The sequence below is a fragment of the Narcine bancroftii genome, chromosome 4 (genome assembly GCF_036971445.1).
Source record: "Narcine bancroftii isolate sNarBan1 chromosome 4, sNarBan1.hap1, whole genome shotgun sequence".
Taxonomy (NCBI): domain Eukaryota; kingdom Metazoa; phylum Chordata; class Chondrichthyes; order Torpediniformes; family Narcinidae; genus Narcine; species Narcine bancroftii.
This window is the reverse complement of record NC_091472.1, coordinates 44,629,211-44,643,248: the sequence shown is the minus strand read 5'-3', so window position 1 is coordinate 44,643,248 and position 14,038 is coordinate 44,629,211. Positions and strand designations below refer to the sequence as shown.

The 14,038-nt window shown below is 38.6% G+C and overlaps 1 protein-coding gene across 8 annotated transcripts in view; it reads left to right on the top strand.

Moving 5' to 3' along the window:
* The window catches only part of LOC138760509 (echinoderm microtubule-associated protein-like 4), a 348,904-nt gene that overhangs the window by 292,445 nt on the left and 42,421 nt on the right, over positions 1 to 14,038 (top strand). For 7 of the 8 annotated variants that reach the window (XM_069931139.1, XM_069931140.1, XM_069931144.1 and 4 more), the window contains 5 exons: positions 2,469 to 2,603; positions 6,871 to 7,006; positions 8,926 to 9,077; positions 10,603 to 10,728; positions 12,450 to 12,581. In XM_069931139.1, coding sequence (XP_069787240.1) covers positions 2,469 to 2,603; positions 6,871 to 7,006; positions 8,926 to 9,077; positions 10,603 to 10,728; positions 12,450 to 12,581 — 681 coding nt within the window. The remainder of the gene's footprint in view (positions 1 to 2,468; positions 2,604 to 6,870; positions 7,007 to 8,925; positions 9,078 to 10,602; positions 10,729 to 12,449; positions 12,582 to 14,038) is intronic. The other variant, XM_069931142.1, reaches the window with a different exon arrangement.

The window sequence follows — 14,038 nt, the reverse complement described above, 5'->3', positions numbered from 1 at the left end:
ACCCACCAGTGAAACTTCAGGTAATGTGGCTGAAAATTGGAACAGATTCAAACAACATTTGGATTTATTTAGCGGAGTTGACGGGAAAAGTGATAAACTGAAAGTGTCAGTTTTCTTACATTCGTGGGTGATGAAGCCCTGGAGGTGTATAAAAACTTCACATTTGCTGCTGAATGAGACAAAATGAAATTGGAAACTATAATGGAACAGTTTGAGGCATACTGCATACCTAAACGCAACGTGATGTTTGAGAGGCACAGACTTTTCACGTGTACAGAAAACAAAAGAAAGTATTAATCAGCATGTGACTGAATTAAGGAACAGAAGCAAAACGTGTGAATTTGGTGGACTGACTGACTCGCTGATAAAAGACAGACGTGTGTGGTATTCCAGATAACAGTCTAAAGGAAAGACTGCTAAGTGAGCAAAATCTAGACTTGGGAAAAGCCATAGCACTCTGTAGGGCTACAGAGACTGTAAAAGCACAGGCAAAAGAGCTCTTCATTGAAACTAGCTGCAACATGGATGCAGTGAGCAAGAACAGACATAACCCATTTAACAAAAAGAGCACCAAAGTGGCCAGCGAATAAAAATGAAAAGGAATCAAAAGCCATGTCCTCGATACGGTACACAACACTGACCAAAAAAGTGTCCAGCAAATGGAAAATCAGAAAGATGTCCGAAAAGATCCATTTTGGAGAATTGTTAATTGCAAAATATCTTTCTTAATCCTGGACATCAACGTTACATCAATTAATTGAAAAGAAAATATTGAAAACACTCAGGCATTAATTATGAAAAGAGATATTGCATTAACATTTCAGGTTGAAAAGCCTTTGTCAACTTCATTCTATAACAGGAGTCTTTAAGTTTGCTCTATGCAACTCTTATGAGGAGTTATGGGTCTGCAAAAATATGATGACTGGCAACCCATTGTGTATGCATCACGCTCAATGACAGACGCGGAGATGCGATACCATCAAATTGAAAAAGAGCCGCTCAGCATCTGTGAAGGGTTTCATCAGTTTGTGTCAGGACAAGCAATCAGTGTAGAGACTGACCATAAGCCCTTCATTTCATTGTTCCAGAAGCCACTTTGAATACAAAGAATGTGCATACATTCCAGATAAGCTAATGTACATAGCAGACACGTTGTCTAGAGCTGTTGACATGAGATAGCCCACAAACACAAAAATGAATGAAGACATGAATGCCTTCGTGGACATGATCAAAAGTTCACTGCCCATATCAGATGGAAAAATAGAGCTCATAAAGTCAGAAACAAACAAAGATGAAACATTGAGACACCTGTGAAAAAAAATCTTGAATGGATGGCCCAACATGAAGCAGAACTGCTCACCTGATGTTGCAGAGTACTGGAACTGCTCAACAGAACTCTCAGAGGTTGAAGATATCAAAAGAAGTAAAACCCTTATCGAAAAGAGATGCTAAGAAGGATCCATGGAGGACATCTCCAAATCGAAAAGTGTAAGAAAAGAGCAGGAGAGATGATGTACTGGCCAAGAATCAATAACAATATAACAAATGAAGTGTCAAACTGTACAATATGCCAAAAATATCAAGCAAGCAATCTTGCAGAACCACTAAAACCACACCCAGCACCTTACAGACCTTACCAGAAGGTAGGCGCTGACCTATACATGTGTCAAGTGAAGGACTATCTTGACTCCCTGTATCCAGAGGTGTGTAGACTGAACACCACCACTGAAGATTCTGTAATAAAAAAGTATGAAAGCCATATTCTCCAGACATGGTGTGGTAAGCAAGGTCTTCACAGACAATGGACCCAGTTTTGCAATTCAAAGTTCTGACATTTTGCCAAAGAGTGGGATTTTGTACACAAGTCCTCATTTTTCACAGTCCAATGGTTTAGTGGAAAAATCGGTACAGAGAGTGAAAAAAAAAACTGATGTTCAAGGCAAAAGACAGTGGAACTGACTTCTACCAGAGCATGCCGCACAACACTGCTCGAGTGTGGCATGTCACTAGCCCAAGATCAAACCTACCCATTCAGGAGCACCTCCTAAAAACAAAAGATGGGGAGAAGGTGAGGAAATTCAAAGAACTACTGAAAGAAAAAGCAATGGTATTATTTTGACAGAGGAACAAAAAACCTACCAGAACTCTACACTGGTGATCAAGTAAGGCTAAAAGACAAAACGAACTTATGGACTCGGAAGGGAACTGTCCTTGGTGAAGTCCAGCCAAGATCATACATCATTCCGACAGATGAAGAAATCGTCAAGATCTTCAAACGGGACCAGCCACGGTAGATGGAAAGACGATTACTGTTGAACAACCTGAATACACAGTTGAGAAGACATCGTCTGAGGGGCAACATCCCAGATTCAAGGACAATCAATCAGGAGAATGACTATGAGAAAAGGTATTTTTTGATTTGTATTTGCCAATTCGTGGAGCTAATGGAAAACTTTTGTTTTGGACAGAGTACCAACGAATCTGTACTTGCTGCTGATTTTCACCCTGCGGACCCCAATATAATAGTAACGTGTGGTAAATCGCATGTCTTTTTCTGGACGTGGAATGGAAATTCCCTTGCTAGAAAACAAGGAATTTTTGGAGTAAGTCTGAACTAAACATAAGAGGCAATGTATTTTTCCCCTCCAGTCTTTTGTCCAGATGTAGAAATATGAGAATCTTGGAAGTGAAAACTAAACCGTGTATAATCCAACATGTCACAGAATGTCTCCTTCTTGCATCATCCCTCCGGTTCAAAGATGACTTGTGTTTTGATTTTGTTGGTTCTGATGTATCTAATAAACTGTAGATCCTTCTACAGAAGGGGAAGGACGCGCTTGAAGGGTGTGGGGGGAGGGGGAAGGGGTGGTAAATGGGGGTGGGTTGGCAGCCTCTGAGGATTCTGCATGTAGCCGCTGCATGAATAGCCTCCCAAATCCTCCTGCATCATTTTGATGTCTCCTTCTTGCATCATCCCTCCGGTTCAAAGATGACTTGTGTTTTGATTTTGTTGGTTCTGATGTATCTAATAAACTGTAGACCCTTCTACAGAAGGGGAAGGACGCGCTTGAAGGGTGTGGGGGGAGGGGGAAGGGGTGGTAAATGGGGGTGGGTTGGCAGCCTCTGAGGATTCTGCATGTAGCCGCTGCATGAATAGCCTCCCAAATCCTCCTGCATCATTTTGATGTCTCCTTCTTGCATCATCCCTCCGGTTCAAAGATGACTTGTGTTTTGATTTTGTTGGTTCTGATGTATCTAATAAGCCTTTGCAGGAACTGTAGACCCTTCTACAGAAGGGGAAGGACGCGCTTGACGGGTGTGGGGGGAGGGGGAAGGGGTGGTAAATGTGGGTGGGTTGGCAGCCTCTGAGGATTCTGCATGTAGCCGCTGCATGAATAGCCTCCCAAATCCTCCTGCATCATTTTGATGTCTCCTTCTTGCATCATCCCTCCGGTTCAAAGATGACTTGTGTTTTGATTTTGTTGGTTCTGATGTATCTAATAAGCCTTTGCAGGAACTGTAGACCCTTCTACAGAAGGGGAAGGACGCGCTTGAAGGGTGTGGGGGGAGGGGGAAGGGGTGGTAAATGGGGTTGGTTGGCAGCCTCTGAGGATTCTGCATGTAGCCGCTGCATGAATAGCCTCCCAAATCCTCCTGCATCATTTTGATGTCTCCTTCTTGCATCATCCCTCCGGTTCAAAGATGACTTGTGTTTTGATTTTGTTGGTTCTGATGTATCTAATAAGCCTTTGCAGGAACTGTAGACCCTTCTACAGAAGGGGAAGGACGCGCTTGAAGGGTGTGGGGGGAGGGGGAAGGGGTGGTAAATGGGTTGGGTTGGCAGCCTCTGAGGATTCTGCATGTAGCCGCTGCATGAATAGCCTCCCAAATCCTCCTGCATCATTTTGTGCTTTCATGGGCAAATGATTCCCAGGTATTGGTGGGTAGCTTGCATTTCTTCACTTTAGACAAAATTCTGATGAATCTCCTCTCCACTCACTCCTGCACAACTACATTCTTCTTGTTTCTGTAGTATGACAACCAGAGATGCATACAATATTCCAAGAGTAGTTTGAGGTTAGAACATAATATCCCAATTATATATTCTATGTCACAACCTGTGGAGTCCCTCTTCGCCATCTACCTCTGTTGCCACTTTCAGGAAACTTTGGATGAACCTCATTGTTGCTCTGTTCTTAAATACTCTTTTGGACCCTACCATTTATTTTCTTCTCAAAATGTGTTATCTTGCACAAAGTCATTAAATAGCACAACCCAGAAACAGGCCTTGGGTCCAACCTTTTTGCCCATCTTTACAAATCCCATCTTCTACGTTATAATTGCTTTCAGGATTAAACATGTTCTTCCAGTGCTCCACTCAACTTTCCATATAAGTTGTATTCTGCTGTAGTCTTAGACGATCTACCTCACTACCCACAATGCCACCATTATTGTAAACTTGCTAATCCTAGCATCTACATTTACATCCACATTGTTAATGAATATCACAAACAAAAATGTTTGGAATCACTAGTGCACCACTGGTCACAAGCTTCCAATCAAAAAAGTTTCTGCCAACATCATCCTTTGCCTCCATCTCCAAGACACTTTTGACAATTATGTTTATTGTCATATGAACAATGTACACATACACCAATGAATATGCAGCTAAACAGGTCCTTTGTTTTTTTTTTTAAATTACAAAAACAGCTAAGAAAAAGCAATAATATACTTAACTGAATTAAAATAGACAGATTATGAATATTCACAGTTATCCTAATGCAAAAAAAACCTGAAATTGCAAGCTTTCCCAGTTTCATTTCCTAACATAATGTTGAGTAGTTTGTTGATTCTTGTAGAAATATACAATTTTTTTGGACACATTTAACAAATTCCACCTTACCTAAGCCCTTGCATTAAGACAATACCTGTTAATATTGTGAAAGGTAAAAATCTCCCATGAGTGTAACCTCATTGCTCCTGCACCTTTCTGTGGTTTGCCTGCACATCTGTTCCTTTTTCCTGCTTACTATCAGGCAGCCTATAGTATAACTTCAGCAAAGTGATCACCCTTCTCTTATGAATAAATTGTATTCATACAGCTTCTTTGGACAGTCCCTCCTAAGTACTGTCATTGTTACAAGAATCTGGCACTGTCTGTAAGGAGTTTGCGTGGCTTTCCTCTGGGTGGTCTGGGTTCCTCCCACCCTTCAAAATATATGGGGGGGGTTGCAGGTGAATTGAGTGTAAGTGGGCAGCATAGGTATGTGGGCTGGAAGGGACTGTTCGCAATACTGTATGTCTAAATTATATTTAATATGAAAAAATTAAATCCCTTGCTTATTCCACATAATACTTTGATGAGGGGCCCAAGCCCAAAATGTCATTTATGTATCTTTGCCTTTGCTACATAAAGGACACTGACCTGCTGAGCTTTTTTCCAGCATTTTGTGTTTTTACTTCAACCACAGTGTCTACAGAATTTTATGATTTACTACCTCAGCAGGCTGGTTAAAAGAAATTAAATCCCATGGGATCCATGGTGAGTTGGGAATTTGTACACAAAATTGGCTAGACCATCAAAGAGAGAAGGTAATGTTAGAAGATTTTTTTTAGACTGGAGGACTATGACCAATGGTGCAAAGATCAGTGCTGTGACCACTGTTGCTTATAATTAAAGGTTTGAATGAAAATGTCAATATAGTCTGTTTAATAATGACATAAAAATTGGCAGAATTATAGATAGCAAGGAAGGTTGTCGAGTTTATTGATCAGTTGGGAATTTAGACAGGGTGGATGGAGTTTAATATGGACAAATGTGAGTTGATGTATTTTGGGTGGTCAAATACCCATAAAAAGCATACAGTAAATGGCAGCACTGTTATGAACATTGACATACAGAGGGATCTTTGGGTGCCACCCCACAGCTCCAAGTTCATTGCTCCCTGAAAGTGGCAACGGAAGTGTACAGAGTGTAAAGAAGGTGTATGGCATGCATGCCTTTATCTGTCATGGCACTGAGTATAAAGTTGGCAAGATATTTTGCAACTATTGGAAAAGTCATATTTGGAGTGCAATTCTTGTTGCCTCAGAGTGGCCTTGAGGTGGAGAATCTGGAAAACACATAAGTTCAGCAGTATGTTGCCTGGATTGGACCACATTATCACTAAGGAAAGATTGGATGAACTTAGAATGTTTTTTTTCTTGAAAAGGTGAGGGACAACTTGTTAGGAGTAGCACAGAGTGGCACAGTTGGCGTAGCGGTTAGTGCAACGCCTTTATAGCGCCAACGATTGGTACAAGGGTTCGAATCCCATGCTGTCCATAAGGAATTTGGATGTTCTCCCCGTGTCTGCGTGGGTTTTCCCTGAGGGTTCCAGTTTCCTCCCACCGTTTGAAACATACCAGAGAGTGTAGGTTAATTGAATGTAAATTGGGCAGCACAGACTTGTGGGCCGAAAAGGTCTGTTACCGTGCTATATTTCTAATTTTTTTTTAAATATATGAGATTGAGGTATTGATAGGGTGGATGGTCTTTTTCACAAATACTGCAAGATGTTATTTTAAGATAAGAAATGAAAGTTTTTTTTCATAGAGATGTGTAGGTGCCTAGAATGCGCTGCCTGTGAAGGTGATAAGCAAATGCAATGGCATGGTTTCATAGACATTCAGACAGGCGTGTGATCAGGCAGAGAATGGAGGGACATGATCCATGTGCAGCCACATAGGATTAGCTGAGATTCACATTGTGGTTAGTGCAAAATACAGCATTGCAATACCAGAGCACAGCCTAATTTGCATAAACAACATTTAAAAGTTTTGTTCATTATTAACATATTTAAATGTTCCATTTGTTTCTTTTTATTTCAGAAATATGAAAAACCAAAATTTGTACAGTGTTTAGCCTTTTTGGAGAATGGTGATGTGCTCACTGGAGATTCTGGGGGGATTATGCTAATTTGGAACAGAACTACTGTGGAATCTGCACAGGGGAAAGGATCCAAAGGTAATTATAGTTTTTATTAAATCTCAAATTCAAATCAATGTAGGTACAAGGCAAAATACTTTCATTGATAGCACCATAGCTTAATTAATAGACAGTTTGGCTTCTGGAGACCTTCATTATTTACAATGAACTGAATCAAAAGTTTTAAAATCCATATTTTAATACCATATTATGTACACAAAATGTCATTGTTCATAAACACCACAATTGTTTAATAAATCTAAGATATTTATGGAATATAATTAGCATACATATTGAGATCTAATCAATTTAAATTGAAATGTAAATATTCTGAATATAACAACCACTTATTAATAAAACTATTATTATCACGCGAAACATATGTAATTTTTTCCATTATTAAACAATATTCATCTCATTATGCCATCCATTAATATCAATCATATTTGTATCTTTCCACATACTAGCAATATATTTTTTCGCTACAGATAAAGCTAAATATACAAAAGCAAGTTGAAACTTATCTAATCCCAAACTTTTCAAAGGTTCCAAACTACTCAATAAAAACACTGTTGGATCTAAAAGTATTTTAATCTTATACAAATATTCTAAAAACAATTGAATTTTCTTCCAAAAAGATTGTATATGTATACATGACCAAACAGCATGAAAAAAAGTTCCAACAAAATTACCACATCTAAAACACAAATCTGATTCATAAACACCATACTTTTTTAATTTTTCAGGTGTTAAGTATAATTGATGTAAAAAATTATAGTTAATCATTGCATAACGTGCATTTATCAATCTAGTTACACTATTATAACAAATATCTACAATCATCCTCGGAAAAAATAAAACCAATGTCCGCTTCCAATTTACGTTTAGACCTATCCCAACCCTTTTTATCCATACCATCCTGTAATATTTGATACATAGATGAAATATAGCCCTTCTCTGGTACCTTCATAAGAAAAGTCTCAAATTTAGTCATTTCAGGTAAAATCATATCTCTACCAAACGTACGTTTTACCAAAGATTGAATTTTGTAATAGAGAAACAAAGAATTCTTATCAGCACCAAAACTGTCCTTGAAAACAATTAAGGATTAGGCGGGGGGGGGTTTGCAGGGCATATTTTTGAAATGTGCATAAAACACTAAGCTTAGTAAACAGTGAGGAATGTATAGGCATGGGGAATGGTGAATGCATTGCAAATACAACAATACAAGAAAAGATTGTCTTATGTTAATAAAATAAGGCAAGAAGAGTTGAATGAAATTGAAAAGCAAAATAAATCAGATATCTGAAATCAAAGCAGCTTTTTCTAGTTTTAAAATTGTGCCATTTAGCTTATTAAAGGGAGTTAAAAAGCTGAGATACCTTGGAACATTTGAAAGAGGCAGTACAATTAAACAAATTGCTAATAAAACATGGAGCTGCGTATTTTGTAAATAGACATATAACAAATTTAGGTTAAAGCTATCTCAAATACTATTTGGCCCCAGCCACAGTATTTTGCTATTTCTGGGCATGACACTTGTGAAAGGGCAACCAACAGTGTGGATTTGAGGACCAGAAACAACACTTTTTTGTTTGTAATGAGTAGAGTAGTTATGTTTAGGAATCAAATCAAATTTAGAGATAAGGATACAAGATCAGTACTTCAAAAGCAAATTAGATAAATGCTTGGAGGAGAAAGATGGCAGAGATGTAAAGAATATGTGAGTGTGATAGAGAACTAAATGGATTGCTCTTCTAACTCAGCTAGCACAAACTTGAAAGACATATGCCTGTTATTTTAATCAGTACAAATTATTCCCTTGCTAGTGCATTTTTAAAGTTGTACATGAAGCTATTATTAGGAAATGGATTTAAAAGTTGTTGAATTTGGCGGCTTTTATTATTCTCAGTGGTTAGTTTTGAATGATTATAGCAAATAAACTTTTCATTGTTTAGGGGTGTATCAGATCAGCAGACAAATTAAAGCACACGATGGAAGTGTATTCACTCTCTGCCAAATGAGAAATGGAATGCTGCTGACAGGAGGTGGAAAAGATCGCAAAATCATCCTGTGGGATCATGACCTTGTGGCAGAAAGGGAAATTGAGGTAAGCTCAACCTTCATGGAATTGGGGAAATAGTCTTCAATAATATGGTTTTCAAGAATTTATTGCTGGAAAGGATTTAGAAGTTCTTCATTTGGATGATTTGACAAAATCAAATAACTTGGGGTCAATGGATGGAAACAGTTAATTAGGCCTAATGCATCCATCCGATCAGCAGGCACTCTTTTCATTTGAAGCCATCTACCAGCACCTGGTTCATAGCCTTCTAGGCCTCAATGATTTATGTTCAACTAGACCAGTGGTTTACAAACTTCCCCTTGCCCCCCCCACCCCCCATTCCACTTTAAGCAGTCCCTATGCCATAAGTGTTCTGTGATTAGTAAGGGACTGCTTAAGGTGGTAGTGAGTGGAAAGAACAAGTTTGAAAACCACGGTTTTAATCTACCTAATTAACTCGTTATGTGCATGGTTTCATATCTCCAAAGGAACTGGGCCAATGACAATTTTTCTTAAGCAAAATATTTCAGTAACAATTGAGTTTAGAGCAATGGTTCTCAACCTTTTATCCCCAACTCACATACCACCTTAAGCAATCCCTTCCTAATCACAGAGCACCTATGGCATAGGGATTGCTTAAGGTGGAATGTGAGTTTAGGCGGGGCAGTTTGAAAACCACTGATATTGTCACTTTAAATGCTCTCATGATCCCTCAACAGCCCTACATTCAGTCTGTATATTCCAAGTACTTGTCACCTTCGTATCCCCACTAAATCTCTTTCCCCTTACCTTAAACCTATGTCCCTTGTAAAAGAAATATGAATTGCAAAATTGCAGAATTAATCTAAATGAGGAAAATAAGAGATTTAAAGGGAGTGTAAGAGTATGGAAACATTTTAAAGTAACAAGACAGATTTATTGATAAACAGGATTATGAGATTTATAAAGAGACAACATTTATTTAAATTGAAGATGTTGCTTAATATTTTGGGGAGGCTTGAGAAAGCCTGTGACAAAAGAATTTTCTTTTTGCCTCTCCTCCATACTTAGTATCGTAACAACCTACTTCAAAGTACTCGCAAATTCAGCAATTTCTATACAGAGATTGACAGAGAAACCTTATTGTAGCATCATTGCCTCAAGCCTTCAGCTATTTCATTGGTGCCGTGTTATCAAAGGACATTGATTTTTGATGTTCAAGAATTTTCTTTGAGCTATCTGTTTGGAAAGTTGCCAGATGAATTGCAATGGTTCATTAGGAAATCCATAGGTACCAATTCAAAGCAAGTGGCGATAATAATAAATACACCTTTGCCAATTAACATTGGTCTCTGAATCACAAAGTTACTTTTCATTTATTTGTGTGCATTTAATTTTGGCCAATATTCCCATGGAAAACTGGGGAATATGAAATGGCAAAACATTGGTGCCTAGTATGATTTTCATTCTGTAACTATTCTTCAATAGTGTATGAGTTTATTTATTTGTTATTCAAAATGCTCATTTTTGTTTAAATTGAATTACAGTTAAAACACGTAATATTTATTCTCACTTTTCTGTGTTGACATAGGTGCCTGATCAATTTGGAACCATTCGAGCTGTAGCAGAGGGAAAAGGAGACCAGTTTCTAATTGGCACCTCACGCAACTTCATTTTAAGAGGAACATTTAATGATGGTTTCCAGATAGAAGTACAGGTATGTTACACATTTGATTTTAAATGCTTTTATTTGGACCATGTTTTTGATGAAGTTAAAACTTTCTAGTAAAAGCACACCAAGATGCTGGAGGAACTCAACCGGTCTTACTATATTCATAAAAGATAAAGATATATTGCTGATGTTTCGGGCCTGAGCCCTTCTTCAAGTACTAAGCAGAATGAGCCAAAGGCATGAAATCTCAGAATTCAGACAATGCTGGCTGGGGGAGGAATCCAAACCAACACAAGATATTAATTGGATATAATAAGAGGAGAGATGAGAGTTTATCACGTCTGTGTGAAAGGAGACAGGGAAGGGAGAAACAGAGCCGGGAGAAGGCAATGGGGAAGAAGTGAGGGGGTGGGGTAACAAAAGCCTAGGAAGTCAATATTAATACCATCCAATTGGAAGGTGCCCTGTCGGAAGATGAGGTGTTGTTCCTCCACTTTGCAGGTGGTCTCAGTCTAGCAGTGCATGAGACCATGCCAGATAAGGAATTGGATGGGGAATTGAAATAGGTGGCTACTGGGAGATCCTCAGAGCCGAGGTACTCAACAAAGTGATCTCCCAGTCTGTGTCCAGTTTATCTGATGTAGAGGAGACCACAATGGGAGCACCAGATGCAGTAGATGACCCCTGCGATTCACAAGTGAAATGTTGATTCACTTGGAAGGACTGCTTGGTGCTCTGAATGATGATGAGGCAGGAGGTGTAGGTGTAAGTGGAGCATCTCCTATGGTCATAGGTACCAAAGGGTCGATTGGTGAGGAGGGAGGAGTGGACAAGGGAGTGATGGAGGGAGTGGTTCCTTGAGAAGGCTGAGAGAGAAGGAGAGGACGAGGAATCCTGTCCTTGTTGTGCGTGGGGACGGCAGGGGCCAGGGCAGATGTACAAATAATGGAGGATGTGCGGGTGAGTGCCAAGTAGATGGTGGTAGAGAGAAAGCCGTGTTGATTGAAGAAGGAAGACATCTTTGATGATCTGGCATGGAAGTCCTCGTCCTAGGTCAGATGCGATGGAGATTCGTATTTCACTTAAAATTTTCTAGAACAAGCTGCTGGCCAAAGATTTTCATTATATTGTCAAATGAAAATAAAAAAATTCTTCAAATTTTTGAATCACCAGCATTTTTTTTTTGTCGCATTTGATAGACTAATGAATAAACGGGATAGACTGAGTTCCATTGAACTGTCATCTTTTTGAATTTTGTTCCTGTATACCTTGATAATGGCATGAGGTTTTAATATATTTTAACCACAGGTTAATATAAAATTAGGAAATCTGGAAAACCTGTATACAAACATATCAATACACCTGTAGCATTGTTCACAGTGAAATAATCAAATTAGTCAAAATGCTGTTTTTCTCAGCATTTTTTTATTTCTAATGTCTGCAATAATTGAAATAATTATAATATTGCAAGTAAATGTATTACATTTTTTGTTTATTACTATTTGTGAAGTATTCAAACTTGCAATTACAGAACTCATGATAAATGAAGTTCATTATTCAAAATTGAAATAGAACATATTTTCTGTTTTACGCTTGGTAAACTGGAAAGAAATTTAAATAATGACCCTATCCATGTTTGTTCACCATTTCACTGTGTATGTTTAAAAGTTAATAGTTGTAACTTGAAAATGTTGGTACTGAGTTCTGAATCAATTATTTTAGTTGGTTTAATTTTCTTTTATATTTTGTGCTTTCAATTGTTGCAGGGTCATACAGATGAGCTCTGGGGTCTAGCTACACACCCCTTCAAGGACCTTTTCCTGACCTGTGCCCAGGATCGGCAAGTTTGCTTGTGGAACTCTGTGAACCATACCCTTGAATGGAGCAAAATTTTGGATGTAATTCATTGCACATTTGTTTTTAAAAAAGACAAGATTGTATAAACTGTATAATTGACTAACTAGTTATAGTTCCAATATTGTTTTAAATCCAAACTAGGATTCAGTATTTATTGCTGGTAGGGCACTGGAGAGTCTTGTGGAACAGATACTTAGGAGTACAGGAAATATTTCCATCAAAGTAGTGACACAGATAGGGTGAGGAAGACCATATTTGGCACGCTTACTTTCATCTGCCAAGACATTGATTACAGGAGCTGAAGTGTTGTGACTGTGTAAGATGTTATTGTGCGCAGTTCCGGTCACCCCGTTTTAATAAAGATATCATTAAGGAGGAAAGAGTGCAAAAAAGTTTCACGAAAATGTAACTGCAATTGGAGGCCTTGAATTATAAGGAGAGGCCAGATAGGCTGGAACTTTTCTCCCTTGATCATGTGAAACTGAGGGGGGTATCACATGAGGGGTTAGAGCAGATATGAGGAGGACTTTCTTTAACCAAAGAGTGGTGAATCTATTGAATTCATTGCCATAGACAGAGGCAAAATCATTGAATTTATAGTGGAGGTTGATACTGTTGCAGGCCCAGAGGACCCCAAAACCCATCAGCATAGAAATTCACCAAGACAAATGGTTACTTAAATAAAAGTTGCTTTTAATTATCTTTAAACATGAAAACAGGATCAAACTTCCACTTATTACTATTAACTTAATTAACCCCCTTCAAATTCTAAGTGCACATGTATGTAATATATGTGTAAGTTCAGAAAAATTCTTTGGTTCACAGGTCAATTTCACTTCTCACTCCTCCAAGTTCACTGGTATCAGGCAATTCTTATACTGTGCACAGAATTTAACATTAATGAATTTTACCAGGCTTTGGTGCTTGAAAGATAAATGGTTACGGCCCAGGAAGGTTCTTGTCGGTTTTCAGAGAGAGATTTGTTGCTCTTTAGACACAAACTGATCCCTTCCGATCAGCCAAAGATCAGCCAGTGTCTTGCCAAAGAAACTTGCCCCATCAGGGTTTTCCAGATGATCACCTCTTTCTTTCAGGTCACCACAAAGTTCCTTTTCTGTTTCCCTTATTTCAAATAAAACATTATACAGCCAGCTATGTCCTCTTGTATGGACCACAAGGGCTTTGACCAGGCTGAATTAAGAACTCTCAACCCATCTTCAAAATGGGGTTTTTCCACAAGCTTGCCAGCTTGTCCTGTTCCAGTCCCAGCTGCTGCTGCTGAACTGTAGAACTGAATTCTCTCGCTTGCTCACTCTCTCTCTCTCACTCAGAGGAAAACCACATGACAGCAAACTGCACACAGACCTCGGCACCGGATCTAATCTGAGTTCATTCATCTGTTGCTTTTCAAAACAATAATCCATGACAGCATGTCTAATTAACACCTCTACTTGTGAATTCCTTATAGTTATTCTTCAAAGTTTTTGCAAAGGCACCC